Source organism: Sardina pilchardus, chromosome 10 (assembly GCF_963854185.1).
Source record: "Sardina pilchardus chromosome 10, fSarPil1.1, whole genome shotgun sequence".
NCBI lineage: Eukaryota > Metazoa > Chordata > Actinopteri > Clupeiformes > Clupeidae > Sardina > Sardina pilchardus.
In genome coordinates this window covers 19311900-19333700 of record NC_085003.1, presented here as the reverse complement: position 1 = coordinate 19333700, position 21801 = coordinate 19311900, and the positions used below count along the sequence as shown (strand labels likewise).

Sequence of the window (21801 nt, the reverse complement as noted above, 5' to 3'; positions counted from 1 at the left end):
TAAGCAGTTACGTGGTTAGTGACCTGAGGTCACCTAGCACAATCAATACCCAAATAACTTTTTTGTGCAGTCAAAATAAACATGCCTGCATCGTTGTGTCTTATGTTTAAGCGTTATCAGTTTGAGGTCACTCAGCAGCACCTCATTAACATCCAAATGTCTCCAAAATGGCTAGTCATCTATGCATCGTTTGTACACGCAAAATGGTGCTCTAACTGTTTCAGAGAAATATAACATTGTTCCTATTTCATTTCAATTGAAGTGGACCGGCATCAGCATATTTGTGTAAACATGTATAGTGTGCCTTCATGTCCACCCCTCAAAAAACTCAATATCAAGATCTCTTAGGCTGGTCTGATTCAGAGAGAAGACAAGATGAAAGTCATGAATTTATTTATCTTTTTTACACTTTCTCCAACTCACACCGCCATAAGTTGTAGTGGAGTGAAGAACAATGTCACAGAGTAGCAGGAGAAACAGAAATGTTTTGCTTAATTTGTGAAACCCAAACAGAAAAGGGCAAAGCCAAGGTCCTACAGTTGTACACAAGAGGGTAGAGGTTCATCACAAGCTATGGCTGACCCATCTCTTCTGATGTGAGGGACGATGGCAAGCTGTCAAGTGCCCCCATTTCTAAAGAAACAAACAATCTTTCCATTAAAACATTGTATGCTTTGTTTATGCCAATGATTTTGAAACATTCATTAATATCTTAAAGTAAAGAAAACATACGACAGTGTTCAAATAGACTATTTCGTAAAGACTGGCATCTTGGAATATGTTTTTCTTACCTTTCAATTTTTGATAAGAGAGGAAGTCAATTATGGTGTGAATAACATCTTCATCAGATATCCTCAAAGCTGCTGTTACGGAATAAAATGGAGCAGCATTCTGTCTTACTATCACATACCAAAGTGTAATGGTTTCATTTCAAGCCACAGCCAGTTACAATAGCAGACATAATACTGACAACATCGTGCTTTATAGAGCCATTTAGGACTGCAACACATGGTGAATGGACAAAATAAAATTATCTGAGCTGACACCTTACTGTCATTTTTGATATCTGTACTAGCACAGACCTGCCAAAGTGTACATCAAATGGCCTATTTTTAAGAACTGTAATTTGAGATGCATGATGTGCATTTCACTGGTTCTTAAAAAAATACTTGTTTTGAATGAAAATCATACTTTTTCTACACTCACTATGCAATGGCGTTTCAATGGCAAATAAATCCTAAGTTATAATGTTTACATTTTTTCAACTGATAATGGTCTAAAAATGGTTTACAGCATGCTTTCTTCAGAAACACTGCTGTTATCTGAAATGGGCAAATTAAAGGAATGGACTATTATCCATAACAGGTAAGGAAGGTAATGGGTGAAACATCATGGCCGAAACGTTACCGCTTTTTTCAGACATAATCTACTTATAACTTGGAGTGTGCGGCATATCTCTCTCTCTCTCTCCATAAACTTATAACAGTTGCCTGCACCTCGATTTTGGTGTGCGTTTGCACCTCTCCTTCAATGGGTGAAACATCACCAAAAATATGTTTTCACAAAATCCAAGTTGAAGTGTTAAGGACCGTGACAACTTTGTGAAGCCCAAATGAAAAGACTGCAGATGTACTTCACACCATTTAAGGAGCAAGAGGAAATGTGAGGGTCTGGTGGCTCTTATGTGCCATTAAAGCAACCTAAATATGGACAGAGAAAAAAGAATCGTAACCAGGTATGCTACATCTCCATCTGACCATAACTCCATCACCCTGCCATCAGGTGGACAGGACAGGACAGGACTTGAGCTCCAGCACAGAGACCCAAATCATTGCTCTATATATGCTAGACCTATTTAGCAAAGGAAACAGTGAAGCTGTGCTGCATGAAAGCGGGTGAAATATGGTGAAGTCTAACACTTTTCAGTGCACAGTCTCATTGCTCAATAAACAAGTGGCTTTACCTGATTTGAAATCATCCTCCAAGGGCATGTCTCTCTTTCCCGCCAGGCCGTGCTTGTCATTCAGTGATCTATGACTGTCAATCGCATCTGAGAAGCAAAGGCAGAAAAGAATACACTTAGTCAATCTGTGTGGCCACTGCTAGTACTTGACCAAACTGTAAGCTCCCACTAGCAACACACACTTGCGTACACGCAGTCACTCACATTCATATCGATGCACTCACACACACACTGCAGCCCTGTTTGAGAGTCACTGATTAGTCTCACTCTGCCCAACTGGGAATGGCAATTCATTTCAATGACTTCTACGGAAAGTGTTCAGAGCAACCTGCAGGCCTTGAGTCATGGAATTGCTTTTTACTGAGTATCACCACTACAACGACTGACAGGATGGACAAAAGCACAGTGATAAAACAAGAGGAACCTCCTTGCAAGACTGTGAAAAGAAGATTAAAGCCAAGAAAAGTAAATGGATAAGGAAAAGAAACCCAATAAGAATAAAAAAATATATATCTCTGTCCATCTCTGAGCATTTTCTTTTTGAGCAGCTGAATATGCCATGATTTCAAGAGAGGTCAAAGGAAAACAACCAATAATTTCATCTACTTTAATTGTCCTTAAAAAATGTGACCTCTCTTTCACTTGTGACCTTGATAATTATTTGAAGAGGATTCTAGTTGTCCCCAACCTTTTGAGTGCTATGTCAATATCTTAGCTATTGCAATTATCTAACAACATCTCTTGAACAGATTGCATGACCAAATATGGTATCATTACCTTTCTTGTCAAGATGTTTTTTTTTTTTTTTTTTTTTAAATTTAAAGATGTATTTGAATTCACTTTGAAAGAAAATGTGATAAATTATGGCAATAATATTTAGGCTGTGGAGGATGTTTGCTTCAGCAACTAAAAATGACAGTTATGACAGAACTGATATGACAAATGGCGTAAAGGGCCAACACAGAGATGTGCCACAGAGCAATTCCTCCTTGACTTCAATGACCTGCAGGTGCTATCTTACATTGACCAAGCAGTTCTTCTCTCCCCCTTGCACTAGGAGAATCCTTTATCTGTATTAGGTGATCAATACGACCTGAAACACAGGGATGATGGTATTTTACCCGAGCCACGTCCAGTCTGGTCACCGAAATGTTATCATGGGACAGGATATTAAATAGGCTACAGGTAATACCTTTGACAGAACTCCACAAGACAAACACTGTGCACTCACAGTCTGTTAGAAATTGCCTATAAGAAATTGTTGAGAAGCCCTATAGTCCAAATAAACTCTGGCAATCACATCACCAGAATGAAAACAGCTCCTCTGACTTCTGAGTGGGATGATCTGTCACCAATCCATTCTTTTAACAGATTATAATGTCAATATCTAAACCACAGGTTAGGCTGCATCACTGTTACTAACCACAAAACGATTAAGGAAATGTACGGAACAGCATCCCGTTGAACAATAGAAACAGAGAGGAAAGAAAACCACTCACGAGGACCCAAGAGATATCCTGCACTGTTAAGAGTCCAACCACGCTTCTCTTTAGCCTGTAATTTAAGAGGAAATGCAGTCTAAAAGTTGGTTTCATCTCAAATCATCGTTCAGACAGCAAAGATCAAGTGCTATCTAATTTGACTGTTAATTGTTAAGTGTCACATATTCTCTTATACAGTCAAAGAAATAAGGCAACTTACCGCAATTACTAATCCAATGGTCTCCGAGAGGATTGCGCAAAAGATGAGAGATACACAAACGCTGGTAATACTCTTCTGCATCTAAAAATACACAGATAAATACGTAAGGAAACTTAGACTATGTTTGGGGTAACAGACTAGTTTTGTTCAAATTACTACAGAATTAAGAAAAGCTTCTTACCTTGTATATTTCTTGTGCTAGTCTATTATTTGAAACCAATTCCAGCTTAACCTCTCAAAAATAATTTTGAACAGTTTCAGAACCTCAAAACGATAGACTGTCTCTCTCTGCCTGTCCACCCCAAGAGTTCCTTATAATGGTCTGATTGGATGGCCTTTTATGTAATCTCACTCCCCGGCACACACACGTGAGCGCGCGCAAACAAAAACCCTCCACTTTCACGTCAGAGCAATTGCGCGCATCCACGTAGTGCCATCAGTCGCCGACAACCCGAGCATGCTTCATCATAATACGATTGAAAAAGATTAGCCTCCGAGTAGGCCTGCTTTTTGTTGTAGCCTACTACCAGTCAATACATTATGCACTGTCTAGCGAGTTGGCTACCCTAATTAAAACCGATCATTCTATATATTAAAAAAAATCAATAAGCCTATATTCTATATAAAATAATATATTCTATTTCCAAGCTCAAGTTTTCACATGAGCAAATTAGACCCATGTTCTTACAACTTTGGGACTGTGAGGCATATAGATCCAGTCCATGGGCCTATTTAATTTCTGCATAAACAACATCTCCATTCACCGCTGGAATACTAGTGCAAGAACTCTTGCTGCAGTTTTACTGCAAGTGCAAGAACTCTTGCTGCAGTTTTACTGGCCACTTAGCTTATCATCACAGGCTACAAAACATTGATAGTATCCTATTTTGTATATTTATATGCTTCACTGAAAGTTAACTGAAATTATGTATAGGCCTAACCACACTTTGCTCAACCAAAAGCATTCATTTAATGCTAAAATCCTTACAACCAATAATGCATCTCACATATCCCCCATCCTGATGGAAATATCAACACTGAAGCACCTCTGTTCCAAAGCTGTAAGCAGTAATAGCCTACTGTTCTGGCATGACACCTAAGCTACCTACACCAACATCACCCACCAACATAGCCCATCTGTCAGTAATAAAGCTGTGTCTTTTGGTGATAAAATTAGCAGTGCTGACCAGCTACATCTTTTCTTACATTAACATGACTTCTTCTGTCCCAGAACACTACTGGATGACTAATGAGAACAAATAATGACTATGTGTAGGCGTACTTCACATGACCATATAGCCTACCAAGAATGATGATGTTTCCTGTGAAATCTCAGCAATAGGCCTACACTACTCAGATCATTACTTAAGAATGGATCAACATAGACTAAATGTACAAAGAACAAAATAATTCATACCACTGGCAAATATTTATTTAATGTTGATTTTCTCTGACTGAAAATGACATGGCCACATGCCAAAAGGTTGACAATGTGGCAGAAACATGGAATCGTGGAAACATCTTAATTTGCCATCACAGCTCTCAAAATGGTTTGTATAATTATCTACCACGCCTCTCCGTGTCGCCACAATGATTCTAGACCGCACCCTTAAAGCAGTAATCCGGGTTTTGAGGCAGGAACGATTATTTGTCATCATTCTGGCCTTGTGCTCACTTTCGGACTGGACTCTGGCTGGTCTCTAAAATGTTGTTATCTGTTAACCATTTCTTGCATTTCTTGGCTGGATTTTTAGGTTGTCAAATAAAGATGTTTTCATTGGTCATTTAAAAGGGTTTGAATCATTAGGACACAGAATTATTAATAAAAATGTTAAATGTTTTTGTGGAATATGCTATCTGATGAGCAAATTCAGACCTGGCACATAAGGCCAGATAGACTGAGCTTTGTGATAGGGTCAGGGTCTTCTGAATCAAGTATGACATACAGTATATTGCTCTAAAACACTGATTGATATCTCCCCAGTTTGAACATCTTCATCAAATCTGCCATGAAATCTGACACAGTTAAAGGTGTAATCAGAGATTTGGGCAAGAAGTCGTGTTTGTTTGTGTTTGGGCTATAGGCCTATTTAAATTTATTAGGAGAACATTTTGTCCGAAAAACGTATATCATATTTTAACTAATGATCAAACAAAACACACAGGTAGCTCGGCCCTACCTTCAGTATTCAGTATTCCCAGAGAAACTCCACGCAAAGTTTAGTTTTTGTTTAGTCAGGCTGCCCCTACTTTGTTTCCAGTTTTCAGAGCCTGGACTGTTTTTTTTTTTTTTTTTTTTTACAGTGTTGCCAGTAACTAACAAGATTGCATGGAATCATACACAAAATAATGTTTTCCATTTTTTGTTAATCATCATTGGCAAGAAAATTGGATAACTGTTGAATGTAGGCTAAGTCAAAGTAAAAGAAAATGTCCTTGCTTTGGCTTCATGCCTCCCCTCACCATGAAAAGGAGTGGCTGCCGCGTAGGCCTAGAATCTACAGTCTGGTTGGTTGCGTACAAATACTGTGTGACGTAACGCGAGTAATTGGCTAACGTCTGTGAAACTGTTAGCTGCTAGCTAGTTCACTCCATCTTTGTGGAACCTGAGCAATAACGTTAGTGGACAAAATGATTTATTAAGTAAGTAACATTGTTGTGATGTTACCATAGCTGTTTTGCCGTTTAACAGGTTGTAATTGTTGGTCATATAGCATTTACGTGCATTCTAGTTATTTCAGAAAGTATTAACGAAAACCACCGTCAGTTGGCAATTAGCTAAATTATTTGCTAGTTGCTACCTAAAACTAACTTTAACTTGACGTTAACCTGGATTATCTTTGCCATTATGTCCATCGTTATGTTTGTTTATGGTTCTTAGCAAACCATTGTGCTTAAATAGACTTACAGTGACATCAATGAAGAAAAGACAGTAAAATGAAAGTTTAAAGTACAGTTATGTAGCCTAAATCAAAATAGCATTATACCAATAGCAGCTAGCAGCTATTAGTGTTAAGCACGTTAAGTAATCGACCTTGTCACATTGCTACTTCAGCTAATAATGTTAATTTAATATTATCAGGTAATATCTTTTATGTTTATTGAACCCCAGAGTTTGGTTCCAGAGGCAACATGATTATCTTTCCACTAATTTGCAGTAACAAATAATTGGAGGAAGTTTGGTTTGTTTTTGTTTCAGTGTGGATCAGACTGAATCAGTTCAGGTGAAGTATCCTGAAAATGGACTACATTGCTCGGAATTCCTCTGGAGACACAGGATGGGGAATCCTCTATCAAAATAAGCAGCCAGGAATTATACTCACTATCTTTGGAGCATGTCTATTTGGAGGTTAGTTAGGTGTTTGCCTCACAAGAGGGCTTTTATTCATCATATATATAGAGGAGTATTTGTATAAATTATAATTTCCATTTCATATGTCTTTAAGACATTGATACATGAAATGATCATGTTTAGAAAAAGGTTACTCCAGCTTAAAGGTGCACTTTGAGATCTTGCATGGTTTTTAGAGCAATTTAATTTTTATCTCAAATCATAGCCATCTCCCTTTGATCAGCTTGCTGCCTGCTCCCTGAATACATTGTGAAAAAATCTGGAGACAACACAGGGGGTATAAAACGTCAAACAAACACTAGGGCACAGGATGCGTACCAAAACATAACAAACCATATTTCAGCCAAACACCAACTAGATGTTTAGGGGAGGGGTTGGGGGTTGAGCATGCACATATGGGTTGGGGGCGGTGAGAAAACTTGATTTAGTAGCATGCATTGGAAAGTAGTGTTTTGTTTGTTTACGTGGAACGTTAACAGAAGTAACATCATTCAGGATCTCATAGTGCACCTTTAATGTACAGGCTTCAAGAGGCGTAGAATTGAAACTTTTTTTTTTTTTTTTTTAAATGATCATACAGCTATCGTCAGGACCCTTCTGAAATCCCTGAAGTTGCCATATACAGTTGTGATGGCTGTTTGTGGAATTCTGATGGGATTATTAAGTTTCCACTATGAACAGGTTGTAGAACGTTTCTTTTGAAATTACACTTGATTAAATGTATTTTATACATGCTAAAAATGTATTGTAATACACAGATTAATTAATTAACTAACTAACTAACTAACTAACAATGCCCAATAGGTTGATTCCTACACCAGTCAAATTGCCAACATCAACCCTCAACTGCTGATTCACACATTTATGCCAGTACTCATTTTCAGTTGTGCCTTTGAAATAGAATCTCACATCTTCTGGAAGTCACTTCCCCAGGTAAACATGTCCTTTACCATTCTGTTTACATATAATATAACAATGATATATTTTTGTTGTAATACAGTACTTTCATGCTGATTTGGGGTAGGTATGACATTACAAATAATGCCATTGCCTCTCAAGAAACATGAGCGTGAAGTGTCATTTTGTTCTTCCAGGTTCTATTGCTAGCCATACCAGGATTTCTGCTAAGTACATCAATGATAGCATTGTTAGTTGTCAAAGTCTTTGCTTACAACTGGGACTGGTATGTTGGTATGATGTTTGGTGCAATTGTCAGCACAACTGATCCTTTCATGTCATCAAATTTGTTGAGAAACCTAGGTAAATACTAAAAGTCCTTTAAACACCATTTTTTTTAAAAAATTAGATGAATGAATAAAGTTAACTCTTGCCTTGTGTCCACAGGAACTGCGAAAGCTTTACCTCTTCTTATAGAGGGGGAGTCACTGTTCTGTGATGGTGCTTCTTACATTATATTTGATGCATTTAAAGATTTTGCAACAAATTTGGTACCCTTTGAAGGTGTGGGTCACTTTTGCTATATTGACTTTGTGGTAACTGAGGGCCAGATATACATACATTTGCGAATGTAGCATTATGAGTGCCATGGCCAATCCGCAGAAACAGCATGCACTCACACTTATGTTAACGTTGTATTTATCAAACCTGGACTTCAACAGTTAAACAGCCTTTATCCGATCCCTACCCTAATTTACGAAGGTTAACAACTGAACGACACTGCAATCAGAAGCGCAGTTGAACGAAGTTAACTGATGACAACATTAAAAGGAATCAAACGTTTAGCGATCATGAAATAAAACAATAAAGCATGATGTAGCAGAAAGATAATGTAGAGCAATAGTTCTACTCAAACTAGGCCTACTTGTGTGTACATCTGTACTCGTAGGCTATGGAAGATTGGTCGAATCTAGCAAGTAGGAAAGTGAGACAATCGAAAGGCCAACGAAAGTTAAGGTTGCTTTTGAAATAGTACAAGACGCAAAACTGGTGTTCTAATTAGCGATTCTCTTGTCTCTTTGAAATGTTCTCTTTTAGATGCATTTAATCACAAACCGCATTTAACACCTGTTTTTACAAGGCAGAAGTATTTAGGCGCAAAACAGGTGCGCTTTCATGGGCAGTTTTAGTATATACAGGGGAATACCTAATTAGGTGCATTTTACGCTTCTCCTCTCATCTTTCTACACCAAACTCCCACTTTCCTCTGACCCTCCTGTAAATGCACATGCATGAGACGGAAAAGCACAATTTCTCACCAGTGTGGCCTGTTTCTACATACCTCACCAATGTTTTATGTGCACATTGCGAAACTATTAAACTATACGCCTGAAGTGTTAGTACGTCTGGCCCTGAGAGTATGTTATATATATACAGTATATGTAAACTGCAATGTGCCAATATCATGTGATTTTTGAATCAATACATTGAAATAATGATTTAACGGTTTTCATTAACGGTTTTCATTAACGGTTCCAAGTAAATGTGCAACATTTTGTTATTCAATTCAACTGGATTTCCTCTCATATTTTTATCCATCAGCATCACAGTTTTCTGTACGGATGATACTGCAAGTTTTAGGAAGTCCTCTTTTAGGCTTCATCATGGCTAAGTTTGTAATGTTCTGGCTGTCATATATCTTCAATGATGGGCTAATAGAAATCACCATTAGCTTGGCAACTGCCTACATCACCTTCTATGTTGGTAAGAAGAAGTACACATACTGAATATTTGATGGATTGAGGATGAAGTTTGTTGTTCAGGTTCTGAGTATCTTGTGATTTTGATTAGCTCAATGGCTGGGAATGTCAGGAGTTATTGCTGTACTCATAGTTGGACTTCTTCTGGACATTGTCAACTTTAGTCCTGAGGTTGAAGTATTTCTGTTACGGTGGGTTCAACTTTATGTATTTTAATGGTATATTCTCACAGATACAAAACGAAAAAGAGTTTTCACTCGACTAAAACCTTTACTTATTATACATGTAGGTGATGGACTTGTTATTGTGTACATGTAGGTGACTGGCTTTATGTTGTGTTTGCTTCATCAGATTTTGGGAAATGTTGACATACCTGGCCAACACACTTATATTCTTCATTGTTGGGATTGTCATTTCCAAAGCATTTCAGCATTTGACCCTGAATGATTTCTTCAACATCATTGTGCTTTACTTCGCAGTGTACATCATAAGGTAAAGCGGAAATTATCCTGTTGTTTTGTTATCAGGTGTTTTCAGGAAGAAGTAAAAATAGTCAATAGTGAACCAAGAAAGCTGGTAAATGCTACTCTGACATGTGTTGGTGTATGATTTTGTGCCTGCTTTTAATTGGTTTGCATATACAAATCATTTAGTAACATCAAACCAATCATTTTTAATCTGACTTGCAAAGTTTGTCTTGTTGATGCTGTTTTTTAAAATAATCATTTTCACTCCAGTCTGAGTTATCCTCCTCATACTGGTTACTGACTTCACTCAGTCATCTGACTGATAAGGTGACTAAGAACTGCAGTAGAAAAAGGAGTGAATGTCTTTATTGCATATGCACACAAGCCACTCAACTCCTTGTGTAGGTACTGGCCTTGTCTTGCCTTGGGCTCTGTGGCATGTCTGGTTTCCTATCACCCAAGGACGGCGAATCACTCCACTTGTGGATGTACGGTTCATTAATCTCCACTTGGCCTAGAATCACTGGAAAAGTCGACTGTTTCCGACCGAAAGCTCTTGTTTTGCCTGTTGACATGAATATCATCCAACATCATGTTGTTGACAACAGTAATATCCATCATACGTCTTTTTGTTCATCCTTTCTATCATTTGTACCCCACTAGGTTAATCACCATTGTTGTACTCTCACCTTTGTTGGTGCGCATTGGCTATGGCTTCAGATGGCAGTGGGCATCGGTGTGTGTTTGGGGGGGCACTAAAGGAGCGTTCTGCTTGAGTCTCACTCTCATGGCTTTCCAAGAGCAAGGACTGGAGGAAGAACTAGTGCGAGAGAAGGTGCCAAACAGTCCAAAGTGTTATTACTCATCTGTTTTGTGTATGTGTATGTAGAAAAGCTTATTAATAATACATTTATTGTACTATTTTAGGTGTTGCTTCTTGCCTCTGGTGTGGTGGTACTCACACTTCTGATCAATGCAACAACCCTGACAAAGTTTTTAAAACTGCTCGGTAATGTCCACAAATAAAGCTCTTTAAGTGCTAAATAGATGTCTGTTGGATTCTACATGTCTGAATCTGTATACTGGTCTAAATTGAAAGGTGATTGTAAAGATGTTCTTGGAGTAACCTTGAGAGGTTTGCCTCCTCAGGCCTCTGTGACGTCTCTGTGGCCAAACGCATGGCCATGTACAGTGCGGTGCAGCGCGTGACGGAGAGCTCCCAGAACACTCTGAGCATGCTCAAAATTGACCGGTTCCTGGCCGACGCCAACTGGGAGATAGCGGAACAGAGAGTGCATGTCGAGGACCCCTACAAAACATCCAATGAAGAGGTCAGTGCTGGAAGGCATGGTAGCCGCAACTGAAATGAAAATAATAACCATAATGCTTAACCCTAAGCATTACTCATTACTCATGAATTGAAGCACTGTCATTAGTATTAATGACTGAAGACAGGATGTGGGCATATATAATGTTTGAGTTCATGTCATTATGACTCATGTCATTATGACTGCTAAACAGTATACAAAATGTTGTTGTGACTGCATTGCTGATGAAAGAATATGAAAGGTGTTTCCTTACTTACCAGGTTAGCATCGAGGACTTTTGCCCAACAGCTCGTGTGACTAAGTGCCCAGACTGTGAGAACAACATCCCCTACGTTCCCTCTCAACGGGAGCGGGAAGACATGATAGAGGAAGCACGCATGCGGGTCCTGAAGGCTCAAAAGGTCACAGCCCTCTCTTTCACCTAAGGAAATGACCTCCTACTTACACTTACAGTCATTAGACCCACCCTGATTGAGGGGAAGCCCATCTGGTTTAGTTGTTATGGAGACAGAAAGAAAACAAAATCATCACCAAATTGTATGACCCCCATCAGGATAGCAGTAGACAAACAACAAATCTATTATAATAACTAGGTTATGATCGACTTTGTTGGCAAAATGAGAATACTGCATATGTTTTTCTTAAATATGGTTCTTGCTGTGTCTTTTAGACCAGTTATTGGAAGCAGTACAGCTCTGGAATGCTTAATCGGCAGGCTGCACGCACACTGATCAACGCGGCAGACAACATGTCTGATCTAAAAGGAAAGTCAGTGTTTTATGCATTTTTCATGGAGGGGTCACAGATTAGTCTCAACATTTATTTAGGAATGTTAAACCTGTATTGAATTTATTTTGTGTCAAAATTATAAGATATTTTCATTGTGTTGATGAGCATTTTGGTACAACTTTTATGTTTTTATGTAATTATTGCCCCCCAATCCTTTGCCATTCATGCCCACTGTGTTAGCGTGGAGAACTCTTAAACACTAACCTCAGTAATCACTTCTAATCGTCCATTCAAGTGTGTTATTTCAAGTGTCCTTCTCCTCATGACTCACTTCCACAAGCCTGAGTGATTTAAAGCACAGAGTCCAGGACTGTGTCTCTTGCAAACATATTTCTTTTAGATGACGCAGGCTTATCATACATCCACATTGAAACTGAATATTTAAATATAAAATGGGGGCAAATTGGCAATTGTTTTAAGTATATGTGTTTACTAAGCCTAAAGAATCTGATCTTTTTCAGGTTCATTACTGTCCAGGATGTCAAGAAGTATTGGGAATTGAAAGGTTTCTTTGTAATTCTCCTGAGAAAACTGGAAGACTGGCTGTACAATGTCAAAGTTGATAAACTAAAGCCGTCAAGGTAAAATATTTGCAGGTTATCGTAACCAAGAGCAGTTGTATATCACGTGCACTTAACTTCAATAACCCATTGTTTCTTTTGCAGGCATCCATGGCTTAAATGGTGTTACCAGGTGGTGTTCAGTGTGTCTTTTGAGTATTTCATGTATGTGTTGATTCTGCTCAACATATTTCCCATCGCCCTTGAGTTCACCAACACCACACAGTACGACCTGGAGCTACAGGTCCTCAACTACATCTTCTGTGCTCTTTATGTTCTGGAAGCCATTTTTAAGGTAAGAGATCTAGAAGAACATGGTAGCATGAACAAAATCAGATTATGATGAATGAGTTATGATTTCGGTGGATCTATAGTGTCATATCCTTTAACAAGGACCGTAATAGAAAATCATTCCTGCCCACTGCCAGTTACAATAACTCCTCTTTGTGCCGTGAGAGGAGAATCTTATTCTGAGAAACAATGCACAGTTTACAGTTTACAACCACTTGCACTGAGACTTTAATATACAATTGTATTTATTTTTTACTTGTATGTACACAGTATATGTGTAATATAAGTTCATGTTATTAATTGCTGCTGTAACACCATCATTTCCCTTTGGGGATGAATAAAGTTACCTACCTACCTACATACCTACCTACCTACCCACCTACCTACCTACCTACCTACCTACCTACCTACCTACCCACCTACGCCAAGATCAGTGTCACTGTATACGCACTAATATGAGTGTGATGAGAATAGATCTACTGTAGTAACTGATTCCAACTGGCCTTCACAGAGTATTTCATCATGTTCCACAGGCCCTGGCCATGAGAAGAGCATATATTTTCAATCACTGGAACCAGTTTGATATCTTCATTATTTTGATGTCTGGTGTCGATATCTACATTGAAACCCAGTTTGGCCTGTCCGAAATCAACTTTCAGATGATTAACATTGTACGGGTGTTTAAAATGTTCCGGCTGACCAGGGCATTGCGATTGGTGAAGGTATGTCACTTCCTATTGTAAAATCACGCTGGACACTACTCTCCTGTCATTTTTATATTATCCATTGAATTGCGTGTAATGAATAAGTATCAGAGTTATGACAGGTTAAGAAGCTGCATGTTGGGGCTTCAGCTCAATATAATAGTGTTTTTCTGTCTCTCTTTACACTGTTTACATTGTCACATATTATTTTTAAATGGCCAGATAGTGATACCCAAGTTAATAAAGGTGACCAATCGTCAAATAAGTAAACAACTCAGCTTTGGATACGACATTGGAAAAGGTTACGTTATTGGTGAGGAGGACATTAGTAAAATCATTGACCACATCTCTGATGACAAGAGCATCTCCACGGTAGGTAGAAAATCAGACATAAAGCCATACAGTGTGATTATCTTGATTACTGCACCGTACTTGATGTCAAATTTAGGGCTCGTCCACTTATTGTCTTTATTTGCAGTTAAATGGAGAGTGGAGAATTAAAAATGGAGATTATGTGTCATACCTATTTGACCATTGATAAGAGTTGTGTTTTTCAGATTAACCTAATTTAGGTAATTTAAAGGAACTGGTTTATTTGTGGTCTGAGTTAATTCAGATGTAGAAGTAAGGTCTAACAGAAGATTATTTTTGGATAGTTTAAATCATGTATTTTTAAAACGCATTTATATGCTTGTTTTTGAGGATTTATCCATTTTGTGCTTGATGTCATACATGTATTGGTGATAGGCTAAAAGGTCAACCAAATCAGATAATGTTCAGCATAGTAACCTGTATGAACTGTGATCCTCTTCAGTACTAGTCCTCTGTTCAAGCTAACAATACTTTTTGGTAATAATGGAAGGTACTAATACTTGTAAATGACCCTGATGAAATGATAGGACTGTTATGGTCACATGTACTGTAGCTAACTCTGTGTTTCTTAGGAACTGAAATCCATTTTGGAGAAGAACAGACAGGAAGGAGTGAGGGCACTTGGTAAGACAACTAAATAAAAAGAGGCAAGGCCTTCTTTATGGCAGCTAGTGGACATAAATAATTATCCTCAGTGGTCGTCTTTGGTCCAGCTATGTTCCCGTTCGAGGAGAACAATGTCATAATTTCATACGTGTGGGACCATATTTGTGTTGGGTATCCGGTGTACCCAGGTACCTGCTTTGACGGGAAAGTAAGAAGGTAATGGCTCTAATCTTCTCCCAGTGTCAGGTCATTCTAGTCTTACACAGCCTGATGTCTCTTTTAGACCCCGTCCTCCACCTGGAAGAGGGAAACTTGCCTTTGGTGTGCTTTTTCACCAATATCCTCAGCTACGGCCATCAAAGGAAATGGGACAGATTACAAGACATCGAAGATGATGTCTGTTATAGGGGGCGATAAGGGCTTAAGAAAAGGGGAAGAAGGGATAGATAGATGCACCGATCCATTGTCATTTCTCCAAAAAGAAAAAAAAGAATCAAAGAGAAAAGAACATTCTCTCTGGGGGAAAATATCTAATAATCTCTGTTCAAAACAACATAAAACACTGGTCCACACCACACAGAGCTTCAACTCCAAGTGAAGTCGGCATCCTCCAGACTGCATAATACACCTGATTAGCATTTAAATCACAGACATTGACCGTGCATTATGAAGGACCTGAGGAAATCTAGATGGAGTGGGATTAAAGCAAGTCTCTCAGCTTCGGAGGAAATTATGTGCAGTTACAAAGTCATGACATCAGAGCAGATTTGTAATCCTGTGGAGGAGAAGGAAGATGTCCTTAGTTTGGCCTGTCTCTTTCCTAGGCTTCCTACAGAGAGACCATCCAGAGATCGCCATCTCAGTCAAGACCCGGCAGGCCATCCGGGCTGTTCTGAACAGTGAGAGGGACGCCATTCATTCACTCATGTCAGGGGGCCTCCTGGATGACATAGAAGCTGCAAAGCTCCAGAAGGTACGCTTCAGGACAAGATGCTTGGGCATGTTGCTCAGAGAAATGGAATGCTAGACTCATCTATGGAAGCTCTGTCCTTGGTGAGCAGTGGCTCCATTAGGTGATTCAGACATGTGTGTCACACAATACTTTATGTATCTCTGCAGATGATTGAGATTAAGATGAAGAAACTCACCAAGTTTCCACCGACCATATCAGCGCCCACAGCTGAGGAGCTCCTGCAGAGTCTGCCATGGCTCTCCAAAGACACTTCACAGATCAATTTCTTCAAGGTAGAATTGACAAATAGAATGAAATTTGGGCTCATTTGCTCGGCACAAACAATCCTACTGTGATCTGCAAAATCGTTTTAGACATGTGTGAGGTCATTCACTTATTCGTTCATTCATACTTTTCAGAGAGTGGCACAGCTTCTGTTCTTTGACTTCGGAGATGTAATAATACAACAGAAAGATCCTCCACGTGGAATACATTTAATTGTTTCAGGCATGGTCAAGGTACGTGGGTTGAAGGATTTTAGTAATTTTGGCATTTAATTATATCCCTAACTTGCAAACATAAAGTCCTTGTACTAGCAATGCAATGTTGCATCAAGACTCATGCTAATTCAGTTTAGTTAGACAGATATCATAACTCAGACCTAATGCCACAAGCCTGTTCTCTGCTCTCTGTCTGCTCTAATGGCATAATCATTTGCTATGCTGTTGTGAGAGCCTCAGCACCTCATTGCCCCTCGTGAAATGTAATTTTACAAACGTGTTTAAAACAGATCCGGCGTTGGAACACAACCCATATGGATGATGACTAACAGCGTCAGTCACCTGAGCGAGCTATTTAGTTGTATGTGACTGATACATTTGGATTGATATTGCATATCCAATAGTTCACAGTGTCGTGACACGCAGCGTGACACACCTAGGAGATGATATATGTCTGAGACTCATAATAGTGAGATAATAGTGGCCGGATTTAATACACTATAATTTATATGATCTCAGTGCTTATGTCACACATGCTCAGTGGGATTCTATTATGTGTGATATGCATATGTGTATATCCGTCTTATATATATAGAATACCTATACATATACAGTAATATTGAATCTGCCCTTTTGATGCCTTATTAACAGCTTGTGTGATAAATATAATGTGAAATCCACACCAATTTTTTTACCTCTTGATCTGGATATTAATCAGCCTTCCTCTGACATACTCTGTAGATTGCACAGGAAAAGAACAACACAAAGTATAAGGCAAAGCCATTAATATGTGCAAATTACACTTGATTTGTCATTTATGACCACCTTATAATGGTGCTTCAATATTACCAATTTGAACACATTACAGCGTGACAGTGCAATTATGTGTTATTTGGACAGCCAGGGGATAATAGTCCCCTTACGCTCATGGTCTCATGCATCTGCCTCCCATGTGATCTGGTTATTAAATATCAGCTCCTCACATAGACAAGAATGAGGACTTGCAGTGCAAAATGCAAGTTCTTATTATTTTTATATTGAAGACCTCTTGAGGTAAACACATTTTGTGTTTGTCTAAAACATTACAATGGAATCTGGAGAAACTGTTGGTCAGTTTTTAATCTTTATCACATTCAGTCCAGAGAGGATGACCCGACTGTCTGTGTAGCAGAAGAGGATGTGTTTTTAAGAATTTGAGAGGGTGATGTAGAAGCATTAGCAGACATTTGAACAATATCTGATAAACATAGTTTGACCAGACAAACAATAATAGAATGCAACTGTGTTTTTCAGAAATGGCAACATATGTTTATCCTCTTAAAATGTGTTCTCAAATAGTTCATTACTTTATTTAATATGGGATGACAATGTAACATAAGGTAACATAACGAAGAGGAATGACTGAAGAACTTATTGATTGTAGCCACTACACTATCTGTTGGTGCCAGGCCAGCAACAGGAGCTTGCCGTTTGTCTAGTTATCAGTGATCAGATCATAAACGGCCACAGCAACGAAGAAGAATGATTGAAGAATTTGCTCGTACTTTGGTTATTGATGGGCCATTTATAGCACTAGGAATTTAACACTTCTCCTGTGTATATCTGAAAATGGGTGATAACCCAAGTGCACATTAAGTGTGCAGACTATACAACAGGTTTCCTAAATTCACTCAGGCACATTAATTAGGTCTGTCTGTGAATAGTTTTATTTTGATATAGCTTAATAAGTACTTCATGTACTCTTTAATGATATGGATATGGGTTGGGTTTATTACTAAGATGACTGAGAATAACACAGGACTGCTCAACAGACTTGTTATCTGACCAGTAGACTATAGATAAGTGTAAGCCTAATGAGAAGCTCTTTCACAAAGGCTGGATGGTCTCTTTTGTCATCTCGTTCAGTTCATGGCCATTGCACAGTCTGCTGTGTATAATCATTCTATTACCCATCAAAGGCTGCCGATCATTTGCTGCTGCCAGCAAAGTAATGACTTAATGACACAGAATCTAGCGACTCTCAAAGTTTTAGTTTCATCTAAAAAATATATAGTCAAGAAATGCCTTAAGTGATACAGTGGAGAGGGGCCAGGAAGAGACAAAAAGTGTTGTGTCTCACACTCTTTAAAAGGTCCAAATTAAACCTGGCTATATTATGTGAAGATACTACAATGTATCATGTCTATTGCCTTCTTTGGGATGACAGCATCCTCAAACACCTAATGAAATGCCTTAAGTGATACAGTGGAGGGGCCAGAAAGAGAGAACAAAAGTCTGTGGTATAGCACTCTTTAAAAGGCCCTAATTAAGCCTGACTATATTATGTGAAGATGATGCTACAATGCGTCATGTCTATTGCCTTCTCCGGGATGACTGCATCCTCAAACGCCTTTTGTACATTATTGTACAGGTAAGTGTCCAGTGTTTGGTCAGTGCAGTGTTTTGTTCTGACAGATCACAGGGTCCAGCCCAGACCTGGGAGGCAACAAGCGGAAGGACCGGAACCAGCAGACGGACTACAGGAGCTGCGGCACCATCCTGGGGGAGCTCAACTGCCTCACGCAGCAGCCCATGGAGGTCACCGTCACCAGCGAGACCGCCACGCAGGTACACCGCTCTCCGCACAGCTGGCACCTCCTGTGGTTGGTGTGTGCAAAGCTTTTGAAATTTGCTTTCTGGAAAACTTGAATAGGTGTTGCAGCCAATTCCGAGCAGTCTGTTAGAATGTGTGTGAATGTAGATCTGTCTGATTGTCTCTGCTGCCAGACCTGCTTAATTCCCATTGACTCCCTGCTTGAGGCCTTTGATGTCTTCCCTGAATTCCCCTCTCTGGAGTACAAGATTTGGCACTCACTGGCTGTTAAGATCAGCACGACTGCCATTATGGAGCACATCGTCTACCAGGTCAGGAAAACTTTCAGCAGTCAGAAACTCAGTGACCTGTGAAGCACAGACAGGGGTCTTCAGGGCTATATTTGTGTTGGTCATTATTTACTTCAGAGTGTCTATGAGTAGAAAAAAGAACAAAACATGTCAAAGTGTAAAACGAGTACAGAAAGGATTAAGGTTTTCCTCTATTCATGGGTTTCATCAGGTCCCTTTCCACAGGTGTATTAATTAAGCTCCATGCAGTCTGCATTCATAATCTAGATGCTTGATTTTATACGCCTGTGCAAAGGGACCGGATGAAACCCATGAATTGGTATAACGGTATGTTAATGTTTGAATCACCTATTTTTGTTCATTTGCAAAGTTTCCTTCATCTTCAAAATAAGCAAAAGTGTTTGCGGGACCACCATCAAACTGCATTAACATGTTCTGATGTTCCTTTCTGATTTTTCAATAATTCTGTCCTTCAAATGACATACCCTGAACTCTATGTAAATCACTGCAGGATTATAAAGCCCTCTGAGCAACAGGCATTGATCAGTAATTGGTTTCATTGTTTTGCAATTTTGCAACACAACATGTTAATTCAAGTTACAGTAATTTAAGGTCAGACATATACTCTAGTTGTGAGGATAAATAAAATAATTAAAATGTCGGCCAAGTACATATTAATACTGTGGTATAAAATGTGCGAAATCATAGCCGCTGGGCTATATGTCAAATATACTGTAGCTGGGCTATATGTCAAATGTGTTGATGTAGAATATTCACCTGTTGTGTGATGTATCCCAATGCTCATGTACAGGGCTGGACATACAGGCAGATCTGTAATCACCTGGCCAAGGCCTACGTGGTGGACCTGGAGGTGAACCGCAAGCTGAGCATCTATGACGGCACCATGGAGGACGTCGTCGTGGTGTTTGGCAGCTGTGACGACCTGCAGTCGCTCAGCTCTTACTTGGCTCCAGCACTCATTAATCGGACCACTCACCAGGTCAGTGCACACGCTAGCTGGAAACGGATTCAGTTATTTGACATAATATCCCTTCTATGGGTCAACTGGTTGTTTTCCCTGTCAGCTCAGCATTAGCATTCATTAACTGAAACGCAAGATAGACAGGGGTAGTAATTACTAGTGTGTTGCTGAGTGCTTTGAAGCTTTGTAATTTTCATGTTAATAAATCATCTTCTTGCAGATATCAGATTCTATTATTAGTGATAGGGTCCAAAGTGTGAAACATTTTAGTAATTTCCATGTGTTGCTCCTATTATTACCACTCAATGAACTGCATGTCCTCTCATAAGTGCCACCTAGTGGTTTAAAAATGTAACACTTAATGGTTATTGCAGAACCCGCTCATTTTCTCTGCTTTGTATTACTTTGTAGCTGTATCTATTTGACACTTACAATGCTTTAATGTATCATCTTGGTTGGGGTTTCAGATTGTGGGCACAGCCAACACAACCAAGTTACTGATTGTGCCCACTGCCAATGTGGAAACGAAAGAGAGCCGCACTGAGCTGCAGAAGATAGACAGTGTTCCGTGCCTAAGACACGCAGCCCAGAGAAGAAGTAATGCACCACACCACACAACACCACACCCTCGTCTGTGAACACACAACTCAACACTGATTGTATCAAGCATAAGGAATGTGTTGTCACTTATGCCTGCTATCCAGTAAATTGGTGTCTTCACTTAACACTTCTTTGTTTCATCTGTTCTTAACAGGTTCCAAGCACACAGGGTCTGGACTGCTTAAGACTGTAAGTGAGATGATCCGTAAACATTCTGTAATGACTGTGTTCCAATGTTGAAGCCAACCTGATCAAATGTACTGGTCTGCAGGTGGTGTCAGGCGAGTCTCTGGTGGGGAGAAGCAAAGAAAGCCTGAAGGTGGTGGAGCAGAGGGCGCCTAGTACTGTGAGGCTGGAGTTCTGAAAGTCTCCCCTTGCTCGCTGATAGTTTTGGAGTGATGTAATCCAGTTAAATGTTCAGACATTAAAGTTTGTATCTTACCTTCTAGTTATCTGCTGCTTGCCTGAGATTCTACACAAGTGAATGGGGAGGATTAGACATAATATAAAGCTTACCAGTTTCAGGAAACTGGGAAGTTACTGAAAAAGACAGGCTCTGACATACAATGGTAATTTAACAACCATTTCATAATACATCTGGCAGCGAGTTCCAACTAAACCTAATGCCATTATAATCACACGAATCCTGTACCATACTACCAAAACCCATCACTGATGAGCTGGCACTGTTCAGTGCTTATAGACCCTTGACAACATTGACAAGAGCATGTACTTAAGGGTATAATGCATTCATGGCCAAACCAAAATAGGTCAAACCCAAACCTAATCACTGACATGTTTAACTGAAAGGATATAGAAATTATGTTTTCCTATTCTTTCTGGCACAGATGCCCTTTTATTAAAAAAAATGAAAGAAAAAAAGTAAAAGAAATCAAAGTCAATGATTTATGCATGATTGAAGCATTTCAGGAATATCCATTACATTCCCAGAAAACTTTGCAAGTGGAGAGGTTGACTTCAGTGAGACAGGAACAGTTGGAAAACAGTAAGATCCAATCATCACAAGCCAATAGAAAGTGTTAAACTCGCTAGCTACATGCAACTGGAGAACACCCTCTACAGTTCTTCCTTCA

General features: G+C 39.2%; 2 protein-coding genes across 3 annotated transcripts; one reads left to right on the top strand and one right to left on the bottom strand.

Moving 5' to 3' along the window:
* Positions 1–392: 392 nt before the first annotated feature.
* gal (galanin/GMAP prepropeptide) lies at positions 393–3934 on the bottom strand. Of its 2 annotated transcripts, none has more exons than XM_062547663.1 (6): positions 3846–3934; positions 3665–3745; positions 3463–3517; positions 1964–2050; positions 792–863; positions 393–633 (listed from the first exon to the last, which is right to left on the bottom strand). In XM_062547663.1, exons 2-6 carry the CDS (start codon positions 3743–3745, stop codon positions 572–574), a joined length of 357 nt encoding a protein of 118 aa, XP_062403647.1. In that variant the 5' UTR covers positions 3846–3934; the 3' UTR covers positions 393–571. The 2 variants fall into 2 exon arrangements, with proteins under 2 accessions (XP_062403647.1, XP_062403648.1); XM_062547664.1 differs by having other exon boundaries at positions 792–860.
* Positions 3935–6220: 2286 nt separating this feature from the next.
* Positions 6221–21148, top strand: LOC134094089 (sodium/hydrogen exchanger 10-like). The gene is made up of 28 exons (XM_062547472.1): positions 6221–6307; positions 6864–7013; positions 7597–7697; positions 7821–7949; positions 8111–8276; positions 8361–8477; positions 9516–9677; positions 9765–9864; positions 10025–10165; positions 10804–10975; positions 11068–11149; positions 11290–11471; positions 11729–11869; positions 12139–12236; positions 12719–12838; positions 12923–13112; positions 13642–13830; positions 14035–14184; positions 14757–14808; positions 15615–15763; positions 15910–16035; positions 16162–16260; positions 18697–18849; positions 19009–19146; positions 19937–20125; positions 20575–20704; positions 20862–20896; positions 20979–21148. Exons 2-28 carry the CDS (start codon positions 6905–6907, stop codon positions 21069–21071), a joined length of 3513 nt encoding a protein of 1170 aa, XP_062403456.1. The 5' UTR covers positions 6221–6307; positions 6864–6904; the 3' UTR covers positions 21072–21148.
* The last annotated feature ends 653 nt before the right edge of the window (positions 21149–21801 follow it).